The 27,716-nt window shown below is 40.1% G+C and overlaps 1 protein-coding gene across 1 annotated transcript in view; it reads left to right on the top strand.

Moving 5' to 3' along the window:
• LOC122802816 (protein NPAT) overlaps nucleotides 1–27,716 on the top strand; it is a gene marked incomplete in the record, with an annotated part of 1,438,521 nt that overhangs the window by 8,124 nt on the left and 1,402,681 nt on the right. Inside the window, 1 exon segment of the mRNA XM_044072621.1 lies at nucleotides 23,427–23,545. Within this exon segment, the coding sequence (XP_043928556.1) occupies nucleotides 23,427–23,545 (119 nt within the window).

Below are 27,716 nucleotides of genomic sequence, written 5' to 3'. Positions count from 1 at the left end.
AAGCATCCAACTCTTCACTATAATCTGGGCTGGGCAACACAGGGGTCCTCCCAAAAATCTCCTTAAGTTTTTGGAATGCCTGTTTGCCATCAGTGGTCACCCTATCGTATCCGGTTTATTTATCCTAGTTGGTTCAGTAAAGTGTGACCATTGCACCCCAGCTAGGCATACATTTTCTACACTACCACGCTGTCCCTAGAAAAAAAAATATACATATATATATATATTTTTTTTTTCATTTGAGGGCAGCAGGAACTGGCCATGCTTGAATAGCTTCCATTTTGACAAGTTCTGGCCTAATCTTATCACTCCCCAATCTTTCTTAAGTAAGTGACCTCTGTCATACCCACCTGACACTGGGTTTAATTGTTAACTTTGCCCTTTTCAAACTGGTCTGCAAATGCCCGTAGCATAATCTTTAATGTAGAGTTTTAACCTTTCCACAAGACCATTAGTCCGGGAGTGGCAGGGTTGTACTTTAAATGTGTCACCCCACAAAGCTTCCACAAACAAATCGGCGGGTCTGACATGAAGTTGGTACCTTGGGCAGTTAGTATCTCCTTTGGAAAACCTACCTGCTGAAAATTTGTAGCAAAGCATTTGCTACCTTCTCTACATCAATATCTCCTGCAAAAGGAATATTGGGGACTATAGCTAGAAGTCTCAGACGATAGTCTCTAAGCTCTACCAACTGCTGTACTACCTCACCTTCCAGGTGTCTGTGTGTGTCTCTCTATATAACAAACTTTCATTCTCTGCTTCAGTATCAGCCGCACAAGGAATAAGTTACAGACTGTAGGCTCTACCAACTGCCATATTATCTTACCTTCCAGCCCTCCCGTAGGATTCCACTCTTTATAAGCAAACCTTCCTTCTCTGCCTCAATATCACTTGCACAAGGAATATTAGGGACTTTAGCTAGAAGTGAAAGATGGTAGGCTCTAGGCTGTACCAGCTGCCATCCTACCTCACCTTCCAGCCCTCTTTAGGAGTCCACTCTCTATACGACAAACCTTTGTTCCAGTATAGAGACACCCTCTTCCTTGAGCCTCAGGTACTTCCTTAGCCTTCTCCCTCAAGCTTTGTAATGTAGGGTCCATAAGTTGAGCCTGTCTCAGCTCTACATTTGTGACCCTCCCAAGCTCCCCTTCCACAGGAAACCTAGTAACTTCTGACAGCTGTAGCTCACTGTCAATTTGGTTACTATCACTCCTCTCTGTCTTTGCAGTCACTATGTCCAAGGGAACATCAGTACCTACCAGCAGCTGTGGCTCACTTTCAGACTTACTGCTATATAATAGCTCCTTCTCTGAAACAGCCACCACACTAGTCCTAGCTTCAGGTATGAGATCTGAATGGGTCTCCTCCAAGCTACTGGACTTACATGCCTGTCTCCAAGCTTGACTCTGTTTCACTACATGTACACAAGGTACTGCATTGTGAGTCATTCCATATCAGAACATCTGCGGAAGTATCCTGAAACACACCTACCTACCTGCTTGCTAACTCTTCCACCCTCCCAGTCAAGATGAACTGTAGCCAAAGGTATTTGGAATGGGGTTCCTCCCAAAACTCTGACTGGAGTTGACTGCCCAAGCAAGTGCTGCTCTTCTCTAACCACTACAGACCTCACAATGGTTATATCAGAAACTGTCTCTCTTAACATTAACCTGTTTACTGTCTACTAAGATAGGATATAAATTTTGATGATTGGCACCTCTGTTTCCAAACAACTTACCACTGGCAATTTGTCATCATCACTTGCTGGCTCCCTCACCTTACCTTGATGGACGTTTGACTATGGCCCCTGTGATAACACTTGAAACATCTAATCCTTAACCTTGTATTGGGCTAGTAGTTTCCCCGTTATTGGTGTGCTCTGTTGGAGTAGTTTAGATTGCCCCCATGGGTTCTTTTGTGTCTACATGCAGCACTGGGTATCCCTTTCTTATGCATACTTGCTAAGTAGAGATCCCTTTTTCTTCCCAATCCCTCCACAGAGTTAGTTTGTGCCTGCTAACCAGACTCTCGTGTCATCAAGAAAGGTACCGAGGGCTTGTTCCCTCACGAGAAGGTCTGCCAGTTACTCAAAAGTGGTGAACTGACACCCACTCGCCCATCTGTGAAAGTAAGTACTAAAATCAGCAGTATAATCATGTACATTTTCATCTGCCTTGCGTATGTGTTCACAAAACTTTTTTTCTGTAAGCTTCATGAGGTAATTTTAAAACTACCTAGAAGACCATTCTTAACTTTAACATAATTCAAACAGTCTACATCAGTCAGTTTTGACATGGCCTGAACAGCTTTACCACGGAGTAAGGGAGTCAGGAGCCAAACCCAGAGCTCGCTGTCACCATCATATTTTCTACATACCCTCTCAAATATATGAATAAAACTATCAAAGTCATCACCATCTCTGTTGGTGTTGGTGTTGTTGTTGTTGTTGTTGTTGTTGTTGTTCTTGTTGTTGTTGCGTTTTTTGGCTTTTCCCGGTTAGGGGTCGCCACAGCGGAACTCCGGTCCGCTAATGATTAGTAGTTGATTTTTACGTGCTGAGTTAACCAGCCCTGACTCACAACCTTCAACGAAGGTACGCCTATTCACACATGTCTCCACTCAGAAGACGCTCTAGCTGAGAATCGAACCGGACAGTGTCTTAATGTGAGGCGACAACGCTACCGCAGCAGTCATCACCATCTCTGTATTGAGGAAAAGGTTTACTGACCTTTACAGCTTCTGGGGTCCAGTTATTCCCTTCCCCATTACCTCCATGACCCACTTGAAGGGTAAGAAGCTCCACTTCATGCCGGTGCTCTCTCTTGTTTTCCACAGCTTCTAAATGCCTCAGTCTGTCTGCTGATTCCAGTTAAAGACATCTGGCCTCCAGTCATTGGACTTCCAGTTCGTATTGACGCTGTTTTTTTTTTTTTCTCAGCCTCCAGTCGTTCGGCTTCCAGGTGCAGTCTCTCTGCTGATTCCAGTTCAAGATGTTTGGTCTCCAGTCTTCTGCCTCCAGGGACAGTCTCTCTAACTCAAGATGAATTCTCAAGTCCTCTGAAGAAAAGGTGGACTGTTATGTCTTGGCTGGCTGCACACCCCCAATAACAAGATGGATATCCTTCAAACAGCTGGTCTGAGCTGAAGCTGCAGCTAAGGCTGAAATCATTGCTACCTTAGTCAGGTTGGAATGAACCAATCCTCTGGGTTTACCCTCCTTGGCCAGTTAGTTCTTTGTCAGCATACTGTAGTCTTCTGCTGACATATTTGCTTGCTGTCCCTTACTAAAAAAATAACTGTGGTGAACTGAGATTCAGGATGTTTACTTTGACTGTCGAGAGTGCACACCTTAATGACAATTACCCACAGGCTACTGAAGTCCAATTAAAAATCCCACACTGGTGCCACAAATTAGTGACGTCCAATTAATTTCCCACTATACTGCCACCAAACATCTCCCACTATCCTGGGTCAGTAATTAGGGAGCTTCAATCCTCACTACTGACTCCAGTGTGAGACTTGTCAATTATATAGTAGTAATATTCTATAAAATTTACCCCAAGAGTACAATTGGAATATGCACTTAAATTAAATCTCACACATCCAAACACTTCTGGGAAAGCCTGAGACAGATTTCCAGGCTTTCGGAGTGCCCTGAGAAGTTAAGGTAAGTACAAGCTCTCTCAGTCACTAAAGAAAACACTGACCGGTCACAATGTAAATTTAATAAAAGTAATAATGAGTAAAATGATTTAAAAATATAAAACGGTAATAAACAGAACTCTGGTGAAAATAAAATCAGTACTGTAGGACAGAACTAAATTCAGAAGAACTCTTAACTGATTCGTTATAATTTTCCTGTTTTTTCCTTTTAAATATACTTAGTATAAACAGGATTTTATTAAAATATATATATATTTATTACGTTTATTTATTATTATATTTATTATTCTCACAATGACAAACGTCTCACTATTTGTGTTTTAAGAATATGTAGTTACAAATGACAAAATTCAGTATAGAATAAGGTTTTAGTATTTGTTCCAGTTTTTTTCTTTTTGTATATAATTACTTGGGTTGAAGCCCTGGAAATGTACCTTTAAGAATGTTCCATAATGTTTTTTGGCGCCAATTTGCACATATAAAATGGAGTTAATACTGTTACTATTGGTTCTGATGAAATCTGAGTTTCTCAGATGAAAGCGCTTAACCAGGAGTTCGTTTCTATTTGTGGATTTTTGTGAAACAATAAACCAGTGTTTTAGCTACAAGAAGTGTCTGTGATATTGAATCTGAGTCCTGCTCGAGCTGAGGATTGGTTGCTGCTATTTTTTCCAGTTGTGGTATTACCTTTGGGTTTGTCTGCTTTTTACTTTGTTGCAAGAATGACAGAGACCGGTTCCCCTTCTGCTTCATTGAGCAGGACCGAGTATTCGGAGCTTCGGTCGGAAGTGACGTCACTGCAGAGCGACGTTAGTAGGCTCCTCGAGTTGGTGGGGAAGCTTACTGAAAATATTCAGTCTGGTGGAATTATCAACAACTTAAAAGGTAAATCTGTGATAGATTTACATTCTCCACAGAGAGAGAATACCTTGGATGTTTGTTAGCGATGAAGAAATTCTGAACGGACAAGGTCCATGCTACCCTACAGGAACGCCGAAAACAGGATTGGACTTGGAGAACAAGGAAGTTGACATTAATCTTTCACCAGCAGGTGACTTCACTTTTGACCTAAGTTTATTGCAGCGCGATGATTTCCATAAACTGGGCGCAAAACCAAAAAGGAAGATGCCAACTAAATCGTATGCTGCAACTACTTCTAAAGGACTAGTGAACAAACAAGGTACAGAATTAAGAGACTGTGCTTTGAGTCCTAATTGTAAAAACATTTCTAAACATGGTAAAAAAACAATTTACAAATAATGGTGGAAATGATTTTTTAAATGATTTCTTGAATGAAGAAATTAATTACTTTTCTGAAGGGGCTAATAATAACACATTTAAGGAAAGGAAAGCATACCCTTCTGATTATATTAAAGATAAGATTGTTGCTTTAGGCAAAAAACTTATTTTATTGAAATGTGCAAAAATTGACAATGCCTATTTGGGTAAATGCCTAACTTTTAGGCATTGTTCCAAATGGCATTAGATTCTTTAAATTACCTCTTGGTTTAAAATATGAAGACGATGTCATTTGTGATTTTAATGAAATGTTTGACGAGTTTGGTTTTTATTTTATTAAGAAATTGATCAAATATAATGATGGGAACATTTCTTTTTTATTAAATGAAGTGGAAGCTTTGAATGATGAGATTGTGAACAACACTAGATTTGATGAATGGCATGACTTGTACCAAAAGCAATTTTTACATGCTGTGAATAAAGCAAAATCTGTTTACAGCAGGAAATTGAAGAAAATTGATAGGGACATGAATTTGTATAGGGAACACAAAGTATACACTTGGCCACGTCCTTCAGATGGTAGAAATGTTAAAAATGGACAAGAGGTTTTAGGCACGAACTTATACAATGGTATAGAGAGGTTTGAAGAAAATTTAAATTTTCAAGGGGGGAGACATCACCCTGCACCCAAACAATACCAGAGGAAGTATCAAAGGTGAAAAAGGATGGTAATTCTAACAATGATTTAGTTTTAGAATGTGACACTTTTTTTCACCAAACAATGATTCTCTGGTTTTGCATTCATTAGCATATATGGACAGTGACACAGTAGCACAAGGGATGAACAATAGTTCCAAGGGGCAACCATTCATGAACACGGAAGTTACAAACAATCAAGGCCCCTTAGTTTTATCTTTTGCTGGTTTTAAAGTGTATAATTACACTATTTTTTTCATAACAAATGAATTTTTTAAGCTGTTTAGTAAAGGAATGAAGTTTATCCCGACAGTGAAGTTTAATTTTGTAGATGCAGTTAAGGAAATCAAGTTATTTTGTAGAAGAATTAACCTGGCCATACAATTTAAAAATGATTCCGACTCAGGAATTAAACAGAGGGAAGAGAGACTTAAAGAGTACATATATACCTAATTCTCACCCTCAAGTTGGAACATTTGAAAAAATGGTGTGTAGAGATATATATAGATTAAATATCAACTCTAGGAATAATGTTAGTGTCCCCTTTGAAGACAATCTTACTAGAGGGGAGAGAGAATGTTTGCAAAACGTGGTCAACAACAAAAATATTAGATTAATGAAACCAGACAAGGGAGGGGGCATTGTTATTTTTGATACTGAAAATTACAATAAAGCAATTCAGGATATTTTGTTCACCTCTGAAAATTATGAAGAAGTTTCACTAAACCAGATTAATATTGGACACCACCGGATTGATTTAATTCTAGAAGAATATTTGTTGGACAACCGTATATCCGATGAACTCTATAAATTTCTGAGGAATGAGTTCCCAAGACTTGCTAGTATCTTTGGAATTCCAAAGATACACAAATGTATAGATACTCCACCTTTTAGACCTATTATTGCTGGTTCATATTCTAAGACTTACAACATGGGAGTTACTATTGACCACTGGACCAAACATATATATAAAAAAGTTCCCCATATGGTAAAAGATTCTTGGGAATTTTTGAGCAGAATTACACCTGAGGTTTGGTCTAAGAATCTGACATTCCTTACTATAGATGTGAAAGATTTGTTTTCATGCATCCCCGCCTCTACAGGGTTGGAATTTTTTGAAAATAGCTTGAAAAACTATTCAGGGTTAAGTTGGGACAGAATTAGCCTGATCTTGGACATGATGGGGCTTATTCTTGACCACAATTACATCCTTCACGAAGGAGAATATTTCAGGCAGACCAGGGGTGTGGCCATGGGGGCCTCGTGTGCCCCCATTTTTGCCAACCTGGTCATGCTTGAATGGGAAAACAGGTTTTTATTCCCTTGTCAGTTTTTCAAACATATTTCCCTTTATTCCAGGTATTTGGACGATTTATTTATCATCTGGAAGGGGCCTCCAGAAGACATTAGGACTTTCATGGACTATATCAATTCAAGTACTAATTTTTTAAAGTTCACATATAAGGTAGACAAAGTTGGTATCGCATATTTAGACACTTTTATAAGTACTACCTCAGATGGTTTTGCCTCACAAATATACAGAAAGTCTACCTTCTCAAATGACTATATAGAATATGGTAGTTGCCACCCACAACACGTATTTAAAAACGTGATTAAAGGCCAATTTATTCGTGCAGTGAGGATGAGTTCCTCTAGGGAGAGCATGGAAAGAGAAATTGACACTATTTCACGGATGTTCTTGGATAGAAAATACCCAAAAAGAATGGTACAAAATGTGGCTAATTATGTTAAAGAAAATTGGGGTACGAAATATAAACCACTGTTGGGACAGGTATTAGTAGAAAATAGCAGGACAGTCTGCATTATTTTGTTTAGCCCATACACCAATCTGGTAAAAGAAATTGTTAAAAGGCATTGGGAATTATTGAGCATTCCTGATAACAACTTGGTAAACATTGAAAAGAACCCTGTTTGTGTCTACAAAACTGCACTTAATTTGAAAAAACTTTTGGAAGTTAGTGCATATGGTAGGACAAAAAAGAAAAGAGAGGCAACAAAAAAGTGTGGTTCTTGTAAGCAGTGTAAAAACATTAATGATGAAAGTGTGGTCACACTAGACAATTTGATGAAAACTAAGTGTAGGAGCATAGCTGGGAATTGCCATAGTCAGAGAGTCGTATATCTTGCCACTTGCTCTACCTGTCCTGCCTACTACATAGGCAAGACAGAGAGAAAATTTAAGACAAGAATATATGAACATCTTTACAAAATCAAGAAAAAAGATACAAAAAATGCACTTAGTAAACATGTTCTGGAGAAGGGTAACGACCATTCTTTCAGATTCATGATTATAGACCAGGTAGAAAAGACATCATATGGTGGCAACTGGAAAACATGGTTAGCATGCAAAGAAAGTGAGTGGCAAATATATTGTGATGCCACCACTACACCCGGTTTGAATGATTTTATTAGTATCAAGCCTTTTTTAAGCTTGGACCGGGTTTAAGTTCTAGGTAGGCTCTCCATAATTTACCTTTAGTTTCATTCATTCTTTTCACTTATTTCTATTTTACATCATATATTCACATTTTTCCAAAATATTTTTAAAACATTTGTTAAAACATTTAAATATACTTAGTATAAACAGGATTTTATTAAAATATATATATATTTATTATATTTATTACGTTTATTTATTATTATATGTATTATTCTCACAATGACAAACGTCTCACTATTTGTGTTTTAAGAATATGTAGTTACAAATGACAAAATTCAGTATAGAATAAGGTTTTAGTATTTGTTCCAGTTTTTTTCTTTTTGTATATAGTTACTTGGGTTGAAGCCCTGGAAATGTACCTTTAAGAATGTTCCATAATGTTTTTTGGCGCCAATTTGCACATATAAAATGGAGTTAATACTGTTACTATTGGTTCTGATAAAATCTGAGTTTCTCAGATGAAAGCGCTTAACCAGGAGTTCGTTTCTATTTGTGGATTTTTGTGAAACAATAAACCAGTGTTTTAGCTACAAGAAGTGTCTGTGATATTGAATCGGAGTCCTGCTCGAGCTGAGGATTGGTTGCTGCTATTTTTTCCAGTTGTGGTATTACCTTTGGGTTTGTCTGCATATTTGCTTGCTGTCCCTTACTAAAAAAATAACTGTGGTGAACTGAGATTCAGGATGTTTACTTTGACTGTCGAGAGTGCACACCTTAATGACAATTACCCACAGGCTACTGAAGTCCAATTAAAAATCCCACACTGGTGCCACAAATTAGTGACGTCCAATTAATTTCCCACTATACTGCCACCAAACATCTCCCACTATCCTGGGTCAGTAATTAGGGAGCTTCAATCCTCACTACTGACTCCAGTGTGAGACTTGTCAATTATATAGTAGTAATATTCTATAAAATTTACCCCAAGAGTACAATTGGAATATGCACTTAAATTAAATCTCACGCATCCAAACACTTCTGGGAAAGCCTGACACAGATTTCCAGGCTTTCGGAGTGCCCTGAGAAGTTAAGGTAAGTACAAGCTCTCTCAGTCACTAAAGAAAACACTGACCGGTCACAATGTAAATTTAATAAAAGTAATAATGAGTAAAATGATTTAAAAATATAAAACGGTAATAAACAGAACTCTGGTGAAAATAAAATCAGTACTGTAGGACAGAACTAAATTCAGAAGAACTCTTAACTGATTCGTTATAACTTTCCTGTCTGGCTAAAGAACGCTGTCCCTGATCTAAATTAAATTATTATAACAGAGCAAAGGCAGGCTTACAGTTCTTGGTGAGTCCTTTTGGGTATCCACTGCACAGTACATCTGACAACTGAACTTCTGTAACTGTCTTCAGCAGGCTGTTTTATAGACTAGCATGTAATAACGGTTCCATTTCTAAGATGGGCTGTTTTATAGACGAGCTTGTAACAACTGTTCTAGTTCTAAGTTTCATTTCATGTTTTGAGAATCAACCAACAGCTGTTTACTAAAGTTCCTTCCTGTATCAGCGTCTGTAGTAATACATAGCAACTGTCAACATTCTGATGACATCATCTGCAGATCAGCTGAATCTTTCTTCACAAACATGCACGGCTAGAAATGTAAAAGGATACTGTTCAAGTCTTCAAAGCATTCTGTACAGACAGATTATAAATCAACATGTAAGAACTTATTTACAGTATCATAGCTAGTCATGCTGGCATATAATAACTTAATCTGAAATTATGTACAAAACTTCAGCCAGATATGCTGGCACAGATGACCATGTCTATTTTATTCACACCAATTATACAGTTATGGACTTCTTGCAGTTAAACATTTCCCTTGTTCTCAGTTTAAAAATTTTATGATCTCAACTTTCTCCTTAGTGATGATAAAATGACACTGGTTAGAACTCCCACTTTTTATTTATTTATTTTTGTGAAGTCATTAAGTATCTCTAAAACTCAAACATTTTTTTACATTGGTCTTCCTCCTGAAGACTAACTAACTTGGGGAATTGGTAAAACAACAAACCTGGTATGTCCAGGTAGATTATTGGTATAACTCACATCTGTCAAATAATGTACACCTAAACATGTTCACTGTTTTGAATGACCATCTGCATCTAAATCACTGTTCTGTCTTGAACGTGGGAATTGTTCAAGCCCATGTTTAATAATTGGCCCAAATTTGGTAACTTCAGTGTCTTCTACAAACCAGTCCTGCCTTGATGAAATTCTTGAAATCCTAACAAACTGACTTTTCACTAACCTTTTTTGGTATAATGCGTGTCTGCTATCTAAGTAAAGGAATTGAGTTAGTTACTAAATTTGGCTTCCTAGAGACCCAAATTTAATATGCTTTCTGATCCTTTGGTTAAATTAACATAAATGTAGGTTGACAGGATCAACCTGACAAGTGAACCCTAGAAAGTCTCTCTAGATTTTTTTCAAAAAAAAAAAATAAACATTACTGAATTGCTCTAAGCTTGCCGCCTAAATGATAGTAATAAGCCACACAGTGTTTGAACAAATTTTGTTTAAATACTATATCACTTTCCCACCATAACAATATAGCTTTGGTGAAACTTGAGGCTCCCATAGCAACACCATGCTGTTGCTTGAAATATTCACCTTTAAAATAGACAGTTATTGATCAACACTAGTTCCCTAAATTCCTGTACAAGTCTGACGTCTCTAGATTCTAACAAACCACAGCTTGGTGTTATATCATGGAACCATTCAAGGCCTGTCTTCTGGGGTTTATTGAAAAAAAATAACATCAGTGGTAATCTTAAAACAATGTTCCCTATCACACTATTTCTTAACTGACCAAGAAAGCCCCAAGAGTCTTTAAAATGTGCTTGTAATTACAAAAAAAGATTTTAACTTCTGTCATCAATTTTGAGAGAGGTTTGGTTTTGGATCTTTTGGGAGAAACGGTGGGTTCAAGGGGTGGGTCTTGCACATTAGAATGAATTTTAGGAATACTAAAAAGATTTGGTACAACACTATGGTTAACCTTCAAATAATGATGCAATTGTACTGCTGTGCAGTAAATTGTACTGTTGTATTGTCATTCTGCAGCAGTTCATCCAGGAATAAGTCAGTCTTGTGATAAGCCATTGTTACTTCATTCACAAATAGAGGCTGATTATATCACTGAATCCATTAACAAATTTAACATGCTCCCTGAATAATGTAGAGATTCCATTATTACAATACCCACCCCCCCCCCATTTGAAGGGATTCATAAATGTTAAATTTGTCTTTAGAAGTTAATTTAGTATTTTCTCCTAAGTAGTATTAATAACTTGTTGGATACCTGACCAAACAAAGCCCACGTTATGTCTTTTTTCACATTCCTTTCAAAGCTTCAGAAACAGAATGACTTGGAGGAATAAAAAAAGTTCAAAATCGAGCAAGTTTCTTAATTCTTATTGTCCGCAAATAGCTATTTAAAATTTAAAGATCTTATAGGTTCATAGGTAGGTACTTGGGTATTAGCTCTAGGGCCTATATAAGCCTAGCCAAAAAGGTACCCTGGCTTTCTCCACCCAGGAAAATTAGTTTTCTGTGCCCCTGTCGAGCAGAGCCACAGAAGTGATCCCTGGGGTGAATTTCCTATTTCCCATCCAATCATCAAGAGTTTTCTTGAAGAGTGCTAATGAGGAGTTCTGTTTGACATAGACAGGTAGTCTGTTCCAAAGTATGGGAAGTCTCTGGGGCAGGAATCTATCCCTCCTGCATGTTCTGTTTATTGTGGTGACAAGGTTTAGGTCCCTAGAGTGTGTAGCTCGGAGGGATTGGGATTTCTTTAAGTGGAGCATGTCCAACAGCTCTGGGTTTGACATAGTTTTGTATGTTAGGCAGAGATTGCCTCTGAGTAGGCAATATGCGACAGAGTAAAGCTGGAGTTTTTTGAGATGGTCTGTGTAGGGCATCTGTTTGAGGCCAGTAATCCTCTTTGTGAGGTATTTCTGTGGCCTTTCCAGTTGTTGTAGATGTCTTTTGAGGTACATATCAAAAGGGGCATTGTACTCTATAGTGGGTCTAATGAGCGATGAGTAGAGGGGAACAATGACCTCCTTTTTTTTTTTTTTTTTTTTTTTTTTCTGGATGAGAAACCTTTTGTGATGAGGTGAGCCATGTAGAAGGATTTCCTGACCACTGTGGCAATGTGATTATCAAAGGAGAGACTACTGTCCACCTGTGTCACAAGGTCTCTTGTCACACTTTCGGCGTTAAGTAGACTACCACTTATGTGGTAGTTCAGGGGTATGGAGTTTTTACCAAAGGGGATGACAGTACACTGTTTTTGGCATTGAGCTTGAGGCCATGGCTTTGACACCAGGCATCTGTCTCGGTGAGGCCCTTTTGTAGTATGTCCACATCGTTAGGAATTTCGATTATGGCTCCTAGTTTGCAGTCATCTGCAAACTTTGTTAGCCAAAGACCACCTGTGTTAGCTTGTACTTAGAGAAGTAGATACCAAACAGGAGAGGACCCAGGACTGAACCATGTGGTACTCCACTTGTCACTGGTCTGAAGTCGGAATTTGAGTCTGCTAATTTCACAATGTGGGTTCTGTCCATGAGCCAGTTGGCAACCCATCTCGTGACATAGGGATTTATACCCCGTTTAGTGAGCTCATCTATAATTCCAGAGTGGGGGATGGTGTTGAAAGCCTTGGCGAGATCTAGATTAGCTGTGTGAACCACCTTACCGTCATCTTTGGCTTTGGTGACTGCTTCAAAGAAGTCAATCGGGTTTAGGAGACATTATCTGCCTTTTACAAACCCGAACTGGGTAGGGTCCAGAGTTTGGAGATTACCAATGTCTTTGTTTATGAGTTCCATGATGATGATTAGTTTTAATCAAGAATAGTGGATGCTTTATCAGCATGTCTCAAGGGAACAAAAGTAAATTCCTTTAGAAACAACTGGTGGTAGATTGGCCCAGTAATATCTGTAAAATTAAAAATATTAAAATGTGATAAGTTCACAGTGTCTGCAGACAGATCGGGAATGGCAATTTGAGGATCTAATTCCAGTCACTGTCTTGGTCACTTTCCTCTGTCTGGTAGTATTACTTTCCATTCCGCTTGTTCCTTTGAAAAAAAATTGTAGTTCCCTTCCAATTTGCAGTGTTCCTGTTGGAAGTTCTCTTGGACCTTCTTAAAGGTGCTGGATCTGAAGGGCACAGATTGTTGACCTCGTATTTCTCGTTGCACTGTTGTACCACTTTATTCACAGTGGCTAGTGTTGAACGTGTTCCTGGAGGTTAAAAGAAAAACATGGTGACCTGTCATTCTTATTGTTGTCTTTTATCTTAAAATCCATCTTCTCAATGTTATAAAAAAAACCTTTTGTTTTGCTTTTGATAAGTGTTGAAAATGAAGTTCTCCGATTTTGTATGAGGCCTAAGCTGCAATGTCTGGATGTAGCTTTTGCATGCTTGATTCATTCTCCTTAATGAGCAACTTAGTTAACTTGAAATCCTTTTTTTATTAAATAATTCATACTGCTGTGCATGAAACGGCGTGTTTATTTCCATCACATTAGGAAGTATCCATAGCTGAAATCCCTTGAAAGCATGATTCTGTTGCACACTTTCTTTTAAAAGAATAATTTATTTAATTGAAAGATTTTCTACTTCAGCAATTTGTTCTCTTTGCAAAAAAATCTGTTTTATTGAGGTATTTATCTCTCTCTTAGCAACCTCATGGGGGAACAGTTCATTAGTTAAATTCAGCCATTCATTCAATAATGGCAGATCAAAGACTGCTGGATTAGTTGTCTATGACTTAAACCCTGTTACGTATTGTTCAAATTAAACTAAATTCTAGGGATCTTTGTTACAGCTGCTGCTTTTTCGTCATGATAAATTTGACGTGAAAGTAGTTTCTGTGGTATTTGTGGAACAGACAAAGATTCCCCATGAGAGAAGATAAAATGACTTTTTGTGAGTCATAAAGAATGGTGTTTCTTCTGAGGACATCTCCACAAATATAAATGATAAGCAATAAACCTTAACCAAAAAAAAAAAAAAACCACAAAAAATCTGGGAAGACTCGCCCAGTGCAGGATTTAAAAAATATATATAAAATAACCACAAATACACAGTTCATCAGTGACTGCAAAGAATGCAACAAAACACAATGAAGAACCAAAAGACAAAAACTTTTTTGTTATTGTCGTGACCTAAATAAATAAAACACTTGCAAACCACTGCTTAAAAAGCTCCGTGAACATCACGAAAAAAAAAAAAAAAAAAAAAAATCTGGGAAGACTCGCCCAGTGCAGGATTTAAAAAAATATATATAAAATAACCACAAATACACAGTTCATCAGCGACTGCAAAGAATGCAACAAAACACAATGAAGAACCAAAAGACAAAAACTTCCTTATTGTCGTGACCTAAATAAATAAAACACTTGCAAACCACTGCTTAAAAAGTTCCGTGAACATCACGTGACCAGTTGGTCAAACTAATTAAAAATAATCATGCACACACCACAATACAGAAATCACATATTTTATCGCTGGTCACTTTACTTATGTTCAGTATCTAAGTTAAAAAAAAAAAAAAAAAAAAAAAAACTTTGTCCTCTCTTCAGTTCACTGAGGATGGAAATATTTTAATTTAAACCAGGAGGCCTAGAAGCATCTGCCCTCAATTACCGTGCATGTTCTTTTTGTTGCTAATCGTTTTGCTAATCTCCCCCAAATATGTTTGCTTCTATTTTTTTCAAAATTAGGAAAGAAAAACCTTTAGACCTATAACATTGTGTTAAACGACTTGCTAAAGCACTTGCCTTTCCTTTATTGTACTATGAATATGCTGGTATATTTAAATGTTTTCTCCATTTTACCTAACGTTGGAAAAAAATAGAAACAAAGGTGTTTGGGGAAGAGTGAAAAAATGACTTGGAACAAAAAGAGCATACGAGGATGGTTGCTCTGTTTTGATTTGGTAGCGGATATACTTCAAGGTCTAGATTTTTTTCTTGTATTAGAGCAAGTTCTGGATAAAATTGATTACAAGCTGGGCGACAACTTCAACTGCACTGATCAATTTGTAAAGGAGATGGATCGGACACTTAATCCACCTTTTACTGCATTGCTAGGTCTGCCTAAGGATATTAGGCAGGAACACGAACACACACACACACACACACACACACACACACCTGATGACCAGGTCCAGGTTGAGCAACTAGAAAGGCGGCTCAAATAATTGAAGGATAGGGCTCACTGGAAAAAAATTCACTTGGTTGGTATACTAGAAGGAAAGGAAGGAAGTGACCCAGTGAATCTGATAAAATTGCTTTTCTCCAACTTGAGTTGAATTCTTGAGTTGACTATAGTGATCAAGAGGTCAGTTAGGCCATATGTAGCAGGCATTTAGCACTTCAGGAGACGCTGTATCTAATAATGTGAGGTCTGAAGCCTGTCCTCTAAAATAATGGGTCTTGTCTGTGCTTTAGAAGGTAGGGAAAACCTTGTATGTATAAGGAAACGAGTGTTCTTGGGACAAGGTTCAAGTGCAGACACCAGGGTAAAGAGGAATTGGTTTGTCCCAGCTATGTAGTGCACGAAAGCTACTGTTTTGCTTACTTAGTGTATTTTTTTTTCCATAAATGGAGTAAGACTTCCTAGATTCAGAGGAGGCAGTAGCAATGATAAAAGTGTCAGACTCCACAGGAATTGTCATGTAAAAGTTCAAGTCAAAAGCAGCAATAGGAAGATCAAGATTTGGATCATTGTAATGTGCTGGACTCCTTTCTCTTGTTCGAACAAAGATTTAAGTCTGCGAAAGCAAGCATGATGATAAAGGAGTAGTAGTACAGGAATGCTGTAGCAGTGTGGTTAAAAAACAAGAATTATTATGACATTAATAACAATGTACTAAGCATGCAGTCAGTCGTGAGGGACTTGGGCACCCAGGTTGATAGCAATCTGACTTTGACCACCATGGTGTCTGTTCTACGGAAGGTTTTCTACATGGCCCACCTCATAAATAAGGGTATTTCATCCAGGATTAGAGTTCATAACATCCCTGTACTCCTCCCTTATCAGACCAAGCACTTGCAGCAGTTGGAGAGACCACAGAGGTTCCAGACCAAGAAAATCCAAGGTCTCAAACGCCTATCCTATACAGAATAGGCTAAAAGCCCTGTCACTCTGCTCAGTCTCATACAGACTGCTCATAGGTGACCTGTGTCTGTCATACAAGGCCATTTCAGACCCAGCCTTGATGGAGTTGCTGCATATCTGTAAGACAAACTTCACTCGCGCAATCCGCACGCAAGGCTTTAACCTGGTCTGTGACAGTAATAGAAGTTGTTGGCGGGATAGATTTGTATCCCAAAGACTACCCCCGTCTGTGAAATAGACTCCCTCTCCATGTCAAGCAGACTACCTCTCTAGCCCTCTTTTTAAGAGGAGCCTGGATAACTGGGTGGGAAATAGAAAATACACCCCTGGGATCCCACCTGTGTCTGGACAAGGGAAACGGTTGTTAATCTCATTAAGGATCCTCATCCCAAAATCCCACACTGTTCTTATTACTTGAACTCTACCTCCTTCATGACCCCCCCCCCCCTTTTCCACTAATAAATAACGTAAACGGAAGGATATCATTTGAGCCTTAACTGGATAGATCCTAAAAGGGTCTATATTAGAACACCGAACATTCAAAATTTCGAGTGTTCCATTATCGAGCCTTACGAATCGAACATTCAGAACAGCGGAGTTTTTCCTAGGGAAAAAATTTGCTATTCCAAAACACATACACACAACACAAGCACACCAAACAAACAGCAATCCACACACATACACCTAAACTCTTATACCTAACCCTACACTAAACTATACATGCACCACTAACTATCCACTTACCTTAACCCTAACCCTAAGGTCTGTCACTATCGTACAGTCACCTCACCCGCTCCTTAACCCACCTACCCCGCCCTAACCCTAACATCCACACAATCGCACACTTACCTGACCCGTGCCCTAGCCCGCCTAACCCGCCCTAACCCTCACTCCAACAGAATCGCACACTTACCTGAACCCGACCCGCAACTTTCCACCACAGCGCTGAAAATACCGAAGCAACAAATGGACAACCGAATTCTTTCCCTAGGAAAAAATTTGGTTTCCCGTTTCTTTGATATGAAAACGAGTCGATATTAGAACACTCGAAATTTTGAACGTTCGGTGTTCTAATATAGACCCGATCTAAAATATCCCTACAAATCAGGTAATCTTAAACTACCTTGTTCTACTGGGAGGATCAATTTTATCCCACTTAACTCTTGTTCTCTTCCCATCCAGTTAAATTCCTTCACCTGTTTAATTATTGTCCACGACTTTTCCTGTGGTTAGTAAAATTATGCCTGATATATAAAACTAAAGGGACTAAATACATTTTCACTGCCTTTATCTTACTCTCCCTGGTCGTAAACAATAGATCTGATGTAAATCTTTGTTCATTCATTACAGATAGGACTTCGGTTCTGTCGTCTGAACTGATACGGCAGTTTCCCAGCTCGCGCAAGCCAAAAACTCTCAGCTAAGAACCTACCCACAATGCCCTTCTCCTAGATACTCCATATCTCATTTGCTGCGTTCCTAGTCAGACGTGTTAGCCATGTCTCTCAAAGCTAAGTAGTAAATTGTTTATTTTATGACAGTTTTTCTTCTAAATTACTAAATTTGTAGTCAAGTTAGCCTTTTTTCACTGTCGCCTATAACATAGGCCTATTTCCTACCCTTTTCCTTCCTCTTTGTGAATAGCTCAACTGGAGGTGGGCTTGAGTGGGCCTGCTGTACAGGTGATGGAAAGTGCCCTTCATTCCGAAGGCTCACGGCCAGCACCTAGGACACCCATATCAGAAACCTCCCCTAGCATGCACCCCTCCCAACCCGCTACGTCACGTCCCTTGGGATGGGAGTTACAAGAACCCCCTGTGAAGGGAACCCCTTCTCCAGAGTCCTCCTCAGAAGATCCCACTGGAGAGACACCCCCTGAAGAAACGGTGCAAGAGGAAGCACCTTGACTCCCCGGAGGAATCTATCTCGGAAGACACTGATTGTGATGAGGGGGAAGGGTCCCCACATTCTCCTCCACTAACCCTTCTGAGGAATCGTGTTTCTGCAGCCTTTCTGTGCCCAGCCATCTGCTTCCTGAGTGACCCCCCCCCCCCCACCAGCAAATGATGTTGTTACTAATTGTGCAGCGTGCCTGGAAGGCCCCGGACAATGTAGAACTTGTCGCCCGGAGGCCAGACAAAATTTAATCTACACCTGAAGACCAGCCCCACTGGTCCAAGCAGCTGACAGTTGATTCTATGGTCGTGGCGGCGGCCACCAATAGGGAACTGGCAGAAGATAGTTCCACTACCCGTCCTCCAAACGGGGAGTCACGGACCATGGACAGACTAGGGAATCGGACCTATGCTTCAGCGACCTCCGCCATTTGGTCGCTGAATTATCTGGCACACTTTACTCTCCTCCAAAAAGACCTAATTTCTGAAAGGTCTTCCTCCTTGGTGGGGGTACTGCCTGACGAGATGTGTGACACTGTCACCTCGCAGGTAGCTACCCTTGAATCCATCTTGAACTCCTCGATGCGTTTGATATCTCACAACACCGAGGGGGCAGCTCGAGCTGCCGCATCTGGTGTTGTCATGAGACGTAATGCTTGGATGCGGTTGTGTGACTTCAGACCCCTTTAAGTTTTCCTTCATCAATGCACCTGTCGACGAATCTGCATTTTTTTTTTGATCCAAGGTACAAGACACACTTACACGTAGTGAGAAAGACTGAAAGACCTTGTCTGTTGTGGGCATATGCTTTTCCAGCCCCCGGTGGTCCTGCTCCAGGAACCAGAATGGAGGAAAGATGTGGTTCAAGAAATCCCAAGGATCCTTTCATGACACTCGTGGTGAACAATCCCCCCGGGTCAGAGGGGGCAACTCCTATGGAAGACTCCCCTTTCGGGGTAGAGGAGGTCCACGTAACCAGGGAGCCAGAGATTCTTTCTCCGGCAGACCCTACCAGCACTCCTGAGCAATGGCCCAATTGCTTTCCTCTGGAAGCAGTCGGGGGTTGTTTTTCTCTGCATCTACCAGCCTGGCATGTTTATTACTACCGATTTGTTTGGGTGCAGAGAATAATATTCATAGGCAACCAAATACCATTCGACTTAACTCCCAGACTCCTCAAACAAATCCCTGATGTACCACCCAATCGGAGGGAATTAGCAGCCTTAGAAATAGAAAAACTACTACGAGAGAAAGTCATCCAACCAGTCCCACCAGAACAGACAGGATCCGGGTTTTATTCGAGGTTCTTTTTAGTGCCAAAAAAGACAGGGGACTTGAGGCCAATCCTGGATCTCAGCCTATTGAACAAATTTATCAAACCTCAAAAATTCCAGATGGTCACAGTACAGTCCATTCTTCCTTTCCTAGGGAGGGACAATTGGATGTGCTCTATAGACCTATAGGGTGCGTACTACCACATAAAGATGGATCACAGCTCCCGAAGGTTTCTCCGCTTCTGGCTGGGAGCCAGTCACTACCAGTTCAGGGCTCTGCCATTCGGTCTCTCAACAGCCCCCTGAGTGTTCACCAAATGTATGGCAGTTGTGGTGACCCATCTTCGACCTACAAGTATTCCAGGCATTTCCCTATGTAGACTGCTTGCTCCTACCGCTCCGACCAGGAATCTCCTAGTCTACAGCCTTTCTTACACTCAAGGTCTCGCTCTCAGCTTGAGGATTACAATCAATAAAGGCAAATCTCATATGTCCCCAATGAAGACACTGGACTTTATTGGAGCGGTCTTCGACACAACATCCTGTTAAGCCCCCCCCCCTCACAGGCTTTTGAAAATAAGACATTAAATTCAAGACCTTCTTCCTCACACGTTTGTACCAGCACATCTTGTACTGCAACTCTTGGGCTGCATGGCAGCTGCCATTACTTTAGTACCACTGGCGAGACTGCACATGAGAATCCTGCAGTGGCTCCTTTCCACATAATGGTCTTTGTTAACCTACCCACTCAACTACATGATACGCCTTACAAACCGTTGCAAGAAAGAAATGCTATGGTGGATGGAGCCACAAAAGAATCTTTGGTGTCGACCGTTCGGTCTTCCCCAACCCAAGGGCACGATGACCACCGACGCTTCACTGTTAGGGTGGGGGGGGGACATTTTCAGGGAAAGACTGTCCAAGGCACCTGGACCCCCATTGAGCCTGACTTGCACATAAATGTCCTGGAACTGAGGGCAGTTCTCTTAGCGTTGCAAGTGTTCCATGCATCCCTACCCTCGGGGACCATTGCAGTTCACTCAGACGACATGTCAGTTGTCTGGTATATGAACAAGCAAGGTGAAACCAGATCTTACCCCCTGTGTGGGGAACAATGAGGATTTGGCACTGGGCGATGGCTTCCAATCACGTTCTTATAGCCACGCACATTCCTGGGAGTTCCAACCGTATTGCAGACAGTCTGAGCAGGAACATCCTGATGCCTCAACGAGTTGTCCCTCAACCCTGTAATAGCAGATTGGATCTTCCAACATTGGGGAAAGCCTTGCTGCGACCTGTTTGCTTCCTCTTTGAAACTACAAATGCAGGAGCTATTTTATATTGATCCCCCCCCCGCAGGGGGAACCACAGCAGGACGCTTAAACGCATAATTTGCCCCCAGGTCTTCTGTATGCCTTTCCCCTATTTCCACTCTTTCCAAAATTTCTCCAGAAAGCTCGAGTTTGAAAAGCAAAATGATCCTCATTGCTCCCTACTGGCCATGTCAAGTCTGGTTCCTGCTTCTGTGGCCTCATCTGATTCACAGCCCGTGGATCCTGGATCATTCCCAGGATGTGTTATCCCATCCCCAGGGATTGATTCATCTGAATCCGCACAGTCTCAAGCTCACAGCTTGGTTCCTCCACTTCCAGTGATTGCCAGGATGCCTGACATCCCATTTCCTGTTCGTGAAATTCTTCTGGCCTCACCCAAACCTTCCACTAGAAAGGTTTATTCTAGTAAATGGACTAGGTTCTCTATTTGGGCCAAAGACCAGAACTTAGACTCTTTCTCTATGCCTATTCAAAAGATTCTACAATACCTGACTACTCTCTTCTACACGCAGGAGCCTCAGCTTCAATGGTCACTGTACATTTAACAGCTATTGCCAGTTTTCATAATGGTCTTGATAATTTTTCAATTATGTCACACTGCCTATGCAAGACCCTTTTTGAAGGAAGTATTACATGTTAAACCTCCGGTCAAGCCTTCCTTAGAACCCTGGGACTTGACTCTGGTGCTTCAGCCTCTCACAGGCTCTCCCTTTGAGCCCTTTGATTCATGTGATTTGAAATTTTTGTCATGGAAAACCATACTTCTAGTAGCACTCACATCAGCGAGAAGAGTATCTGAGCTGCAGGCCTTGAGTGTCAAGAGTCCTTACTTGATCTTCCACACGGTTAGGGTGTCCCTTCGTACTGACCCTTCTTTCTTGCCCAAGGTCATTTCTGGCTTTTCCATTAAGCAATCTGTTGACCTGCTGGTTTTCTTCTCAAGGCATTCTAATAGAGGGGAATACCTTTTGCACACACTTGATGTGCACCGGCAGCTTCGTTGTTATTTGAACAGGACTAAATCTTTCAGGAAAACAGACCAGTTGTTTGTGGCCTTTGCAGGACCCAGACTGGGTAAACCTGTTTCCAAAGTGATTTTATCCTCTTGGCTTAGAAACGTCATTACCTTTATCTACCAACAGAATAAGCTACCCTTGCCTTCCAGAATAAAGGCTCATTCTACTAGATCTATGGCTACTTCTGTAGCTTTTCATTCCAGAGCCTCTCTGGATGATATATGCGCAGCAGCCACTTGGGCAAGACCTCATACCTTCATATCTCATTACAAATTGGATTTGACCTCCAGGGGGCGAGCATCTTTTGGTTCTATGATGCTCAGGAATATCCTTCCTTAGGGCCACCCAGGATTCAAATAGCTGGGGACTCGGTCCTATCTGTAATGAATGAATAAAGATTTACAACATCAGATAAAGAAGTTATGCCTTACCATAATGTTCCATCTGTGTTGTAGATCTTTGTTCATTCATTACTTCCCTCCCTCCTTCCCCTTGCCTGGATTCCTGGTGGACTTTAGGAACTCTTGGTTAGGGTATTTGCTCAGACAGAACCTCCTACTATTTTTCCTATTACTACATCTTTTTTCTAGGGCAGGCAAACTCTATCTGGAGTATCTAGGAGAGGGGCATTGTGGGTATGTTCTTAGCTGAGAGTTTTTGGCTTGCGTGAGCTGGGAAATGGCCGTATTGGTTCTGAGGACGGAGCCGAGGTCCTATCAGTAATGAATGAACAAAGATGTACAACACAGATGGAACGTTATGGTAAGACAACTTCCTTTTTTCAATTTCTCTGTTTTTGTATTATCTTTTGTTTAGTCTCTTTCCACATATCCTTAAATGCCATAACAAAAGCAATTTTAATCCATAGTCCTAAATACTTCCATCTTGTTGTGTCCCCATAAATATGAGTATTGCTAAACCAAGTCATGAGTAAGTACATAATTTGCAGCTATAGCCTATCTTCATTAAATTTTATATTCCAGAAAGATTTTAAGCAATCTCAAAATCGTTCACATTTATATAAAGCCAACTTTTCTTGATTACCATACCAATTATATCCTTGAATTTGAGTCCTTAATTTTTTTGGCCAATGTTTCTAAATATAAAGCAGATAATAAAAGGGAAAAGGGGATCCCCTCTGGTTCCTGTGTTAGAACTCAACATATCTGAGAGGAGCCCTCCAACTTTTATTCTTGCCTCTGGTACCTTGTATATTATAGCAATTGACCATATTATTGCATCAGGGAATGCAAATGTGTCCATTGACCTAGTATATAGGATAATAGTAGTACAGTTTTTATTTATACATAGAACCGTTTTAAGGAAAATATTTTAGCATACATTTTGGAGCCTGTACATACGGTGTCTGTGCTGCTTTCAGTCCTTATAATCTCACCTGCAGTAATATTCGTTTGTGCATGCTTTTGTTTGTCAGAGTTGTAGTTAAGCTATTTTTCATGATAGCTGCACAGAACTATCTAGAGTTCAGACTGAGAATTCTGACTTTTAATTAAAAATTTCCTGTTTTTCTTATTTTATTTTACAGCACCACTGTATTTGTCTGCTTGACACAGATATGCATTGTGTTATTTGTCCAAAGGAAGCATCAGGAGCAAAGATTCACATTGGTTTCTTTTGATCAAAATGATAAAAGGCTGTACATCCCACTGTGAACATTTTTGTGTTTACTTTTTTAGGCTATCTGCAGCAGGAAAAGCTTACAGCCACTTGTCAAGCCTTCATACTTGAGAGTCCGAACCTAAAAGAATATGCTGAGCACTGTTCAGTGGAAGAAGGAGTTTCAGCTTGCTTATTGGTAAAAGTCTAAGGATTTAGATAAATATGACCATGACCAATCTCTTTGGTAATTTTAATACTTGAAACGTTTTGTTGGATGCTTGCCTAATATCAGCAGTCAGATGTAACGACTGTGGGGGACCCGTACCACATGCACTCACTGTATGACTAACTGCTTGATTTTAAAACGGGAGAAAAAAATTGGCAGTTACTTTTTGTATCTCAGTTGTTTTCTGTATTGCTTGAGAGAATTTCTGTATTTTATTTTCTACTGTTGAGTACATTTGTTTGGTCTGGTATAAGCATAGGTCTCAACCTCTTAAGAGTCCAGTGTGGAACACAGACCTTAACAATGTGTGGCAAGTGGTCAAAATGTGGAATACCCTATTTTCGCACTGCAGGAAACATGTCATTGTCATGAAGTATGATAGAACATCTGTAAAATTCAGTAAGACATTTCTCAGATCAGAAACCTTTGTTTTACAATGTGCAATACCATATCCACACCATAAGTAAATGAAACGGCACTTTACAAAAATAAAATTCACATTTACTACATTTTCTAAACCAACATTGCATGTCACACAAATGATTTTCGTTAGACCATGTTAAACAGCATCCTGTCTACTTTAAAGCATATCATTACTATAAATAACTCACTTTTGACATCCATCCTGACATACCTCTCAACCTCTTAGTGCAAGAAATGTGGATAAAGCCCAATGTTATAGGGGGACAAGCAGCACAAAAATAGAGACACTTTAAATATTGCTCTGATAAACTCGGAAATATTGCTAGAATAACAGTATCTGTGTTGGCCTACAGCAGACATACTAGGGACAAGCAGCACAAAACTCGAGCCACTAAATATTGGTCTTATAAAGATAGAAATATTGCTCTGAGAAACTTGGAAATATTGCTAGAATAACAGGATCTGTGTTGGTATACAACAGACATACCAGGGACAAGCAGCACAAAAACAGAGATACTAATCATTGCTGTTATAAACTTAGAAAGTTGCTAGCATACAGGTTCTCAAGGATAGAAATTCTTGCAGAGGTAACATTGCAGCTACATTTATAAAGCACTTGCCTCTGCCTAAAATCCACAGACTCGGTCTCCACACAGCACAAACTTTTATCCAAAATGATGATCTGATCAGCCCTGGTTGTCCAGCAGGCAGCAACACAAACTTCAGCCTTCTTCTGACTGATCTTGATCCACCAAAGCAAGGCCCCTGAAGTCCCTTCAGCTTGCTGACTCCTCTCCTGGCTTCCAAGTCCCAGTCCCAATATCTTCAATCCACAGCAGAACGTGATTAACCTGTATTGGGGAGCTCTCATTGGCTCCTGTCCTGAAACACATTACTTAATTGGCTTGTACACCGCATTCGTGCTTGGCTGTAAATGCGGTGTACGAGCCAATCAACAACTGTAGAGCACAGCCAGCGCTGTGTAATGTGGAAGGGCAGCAAGCTATGCATCGGTTTGTATACCGCGATGCTGATTGGCAGGAATTGCAGTACGCAAACCAATTAGAATGTGTGTAGCGGAGCCACAGCTGTTAAGCGTTCCGCATAATCTGGAGAACTTGGATGCTCAGGGGTATAAGGGCCTTCTTGGATTTGAGTAATGATTGACTAATCGAGATTTAAGACCAATGAAGTTCTGGGTAGCTTACAGGACTTGGGCTTCAGATTTCACTTGTTTTTCAATACTTTCTTTCCTTAATACTTTACAGAGTTGTACTGAGAACAGCACTGTAGGAGCTGTAGTTCTATAATGGGTAGTGGAGACATTAAATTCCCTCTCTCTGCTTCATACTACTGAAGCTGTAACGTATTCCAACTGTTGAACTTAACAAACCACTCTGGTCCATTTAAACAGCTTGTGCTGACTTGTACTATCCTCCTCTTAGCTGCGCAGATTGACACAGTCCTTGTATCATCTTTGGTATTCTGTGCCATCTTACATTGAACACATTATCTGTACAACAAATATTTCCCCAGCCCCTCTTTACTTCATAAACTGCATCACACGATAGTACTGGTTATTGTAGCGACACAGTAGACTAACCCTCCCCTTTTATTGCCAGCCTTGTAGCACATTGAATCCTTAGGCAGTATATTAGCGGCTTCATGCTCACTGAAAATGAACTCCTACTTAACCCAAAGGGCTGTACCTGTCAGAGGTATAAATATTTAACTAAACTGGACACGTCCTTCTACTCGGGTGGATGCAGTGAACAAAACACTGCTTACCACCATCCCCAGTTATGTAACCTCAACAAACTGCTCCCACCAAACAATCTTATGATGATGAGACATTAATATATCTCTACCCAAGCCTGCAAATCTAGGCATCCGCTTAAACCTAAATCTACCTCTAGTACAAGAACCACCATCAACAAGGGATAACTAACCTAGAGCATGCACTGACACTATAGAAAGCTATGCTGTGAAAATGGGTCAAACAACTAGTATGCAGTAGACCTTAAGGCGGCAGCAAGCGTAAGCGGGTACTTCTGGTAACATTTTATTCATAGACAGTTCCATAGTTAGATACATTGGTGCTCCGTTCACCAGGCTGAGGAAAGATGGAATAACTCTCCCTTACCAGGATCTGCAGAGCCACATGTCCCTTCACCTCAGGAACACATATGGTCTGGTCATTGCACACGTGAGAGTGAGTGACTTGAGACACATATACACACACAAAGTTGAATCTGTGTGTGTGTGTGTATATTTATTATTTTATTTTAGTTTACATTTGTTTTATTTATATACAATATATATATATATATATATATATATATATATATATATATATATATATATATAATATTCTATAATCAGCCTGAGAGGAGATATCTGACAGCCCTTGCTGTTTTGCTAAGAATGAACTTCACCTGACTTTCATGATGCAAAACGTAGTTTAATTATTTATTTATTTATTTTAATATAAAAGCAAGGCCAGGCTCCTCAGATTGTCTACATGGCCTTTCATAATTAAAGTCCATATATGTATACACACAGGCTACAGGACCAGCATAGGCTAAACCCGCAAAACTTCTGGGGAGCAATAAAGTCCCTCTCATACCCAGGGTCTAACACCAATCCTTGCCCACACCATGATGAAACACCTTCGGATATAACCTCTCTCTCTAACCCCTGTTTCATTGACACCATTGCTAAATTAACCAACACTTTCCCTCCTAAACACAACTTGACTAATCAGTAGTCCACTCACTCTACACCTTCCTCTCTACCTAATTTTTCATTCTCTCTTCTACCCACATGCACCATAAAAGAAACTCCTTCAAAATCTCAAACCATGCAGCAGTGCTCTTGACAACTTAACCAAATTCCGAAAGTTATCCGTAAGCTCCGTTGCTTATACCATTAGTATACTTCTCAATAGAGCTATCCAAGAATGCCTTGTTCCAGATATCTGGTAGAAAGCAGATATTCTTCCTCTGCATAAAGGCAGTAAAAACTCAGACATCTCCAACTTCTGGCCCATCGCTATCCTCTGTCCCATTTCAAAAATATTAGAAAAATGTGTCCATACCCAACTTCTTAACCACTTAGTAAACAACCAACTTCTCACCCCATCCCAACACAGCTTTAGACCAAGCCATAGCACAAACGCAGCTCTTATCTCCTTTATGGATACCATAAATTGTGCACGCAATGCCAGCTTTATAGTCTCTACTCTCTTCCTCGAGCTTTCAAAAGCCTTTGATATTATCTCACATTCCCTCCTGCTCTCCAAACTTGGTATTCTTGGTGTCTCACCCCCAATCCTTAACTGGTTCTCGTACTACCTCTCCGACAGATACCAATCAATAAAATGTCAGCAATCCTGCTCCTCCTTCTTCAACATCACCACAGGTGACCCCAAGGCTCCATATTAGGCCCCCTTCTATGCAATATATTTATCAATAACTTCTATAACTCCTTTACTCACAGCACAGTAATCCAATATGCAGTGTATTTGACAATCCTCTGCACTGCAAAAACCCCTTCTGAGTTACAACTACTAACCCAACATGCCTTTACATCCACTGAAAAATGGATGTCAAACAATCACCTTGCTCTCAACCCAAATAAGACTAGACTAATCCTATTCACTCCCCAAAAAACAACCTCCCTAGATAAGACCATATTCTCTATCCAATCCCAGAATAAT

Source organism: Protopterus annectens, chromosome 5.part0 (genome assembly GCF_019279795.1).
Source record: "Protopterus annectens isolate FY-2018-M chromosome 5.part0, PAN1.0, whole genome shotgun sequence".
Classification (NCBI taxonomy): Eukaryota; Metazoa; Chordata; order Ceratodontiformes; family Protopteridae; genus Protopterus; species Protopterus annectens.
The sequence above is the reverse complement of the archived record's forward strand: the minus strand, read 5'-3'. Positions and strand labels throughout refer to the sequence as shown.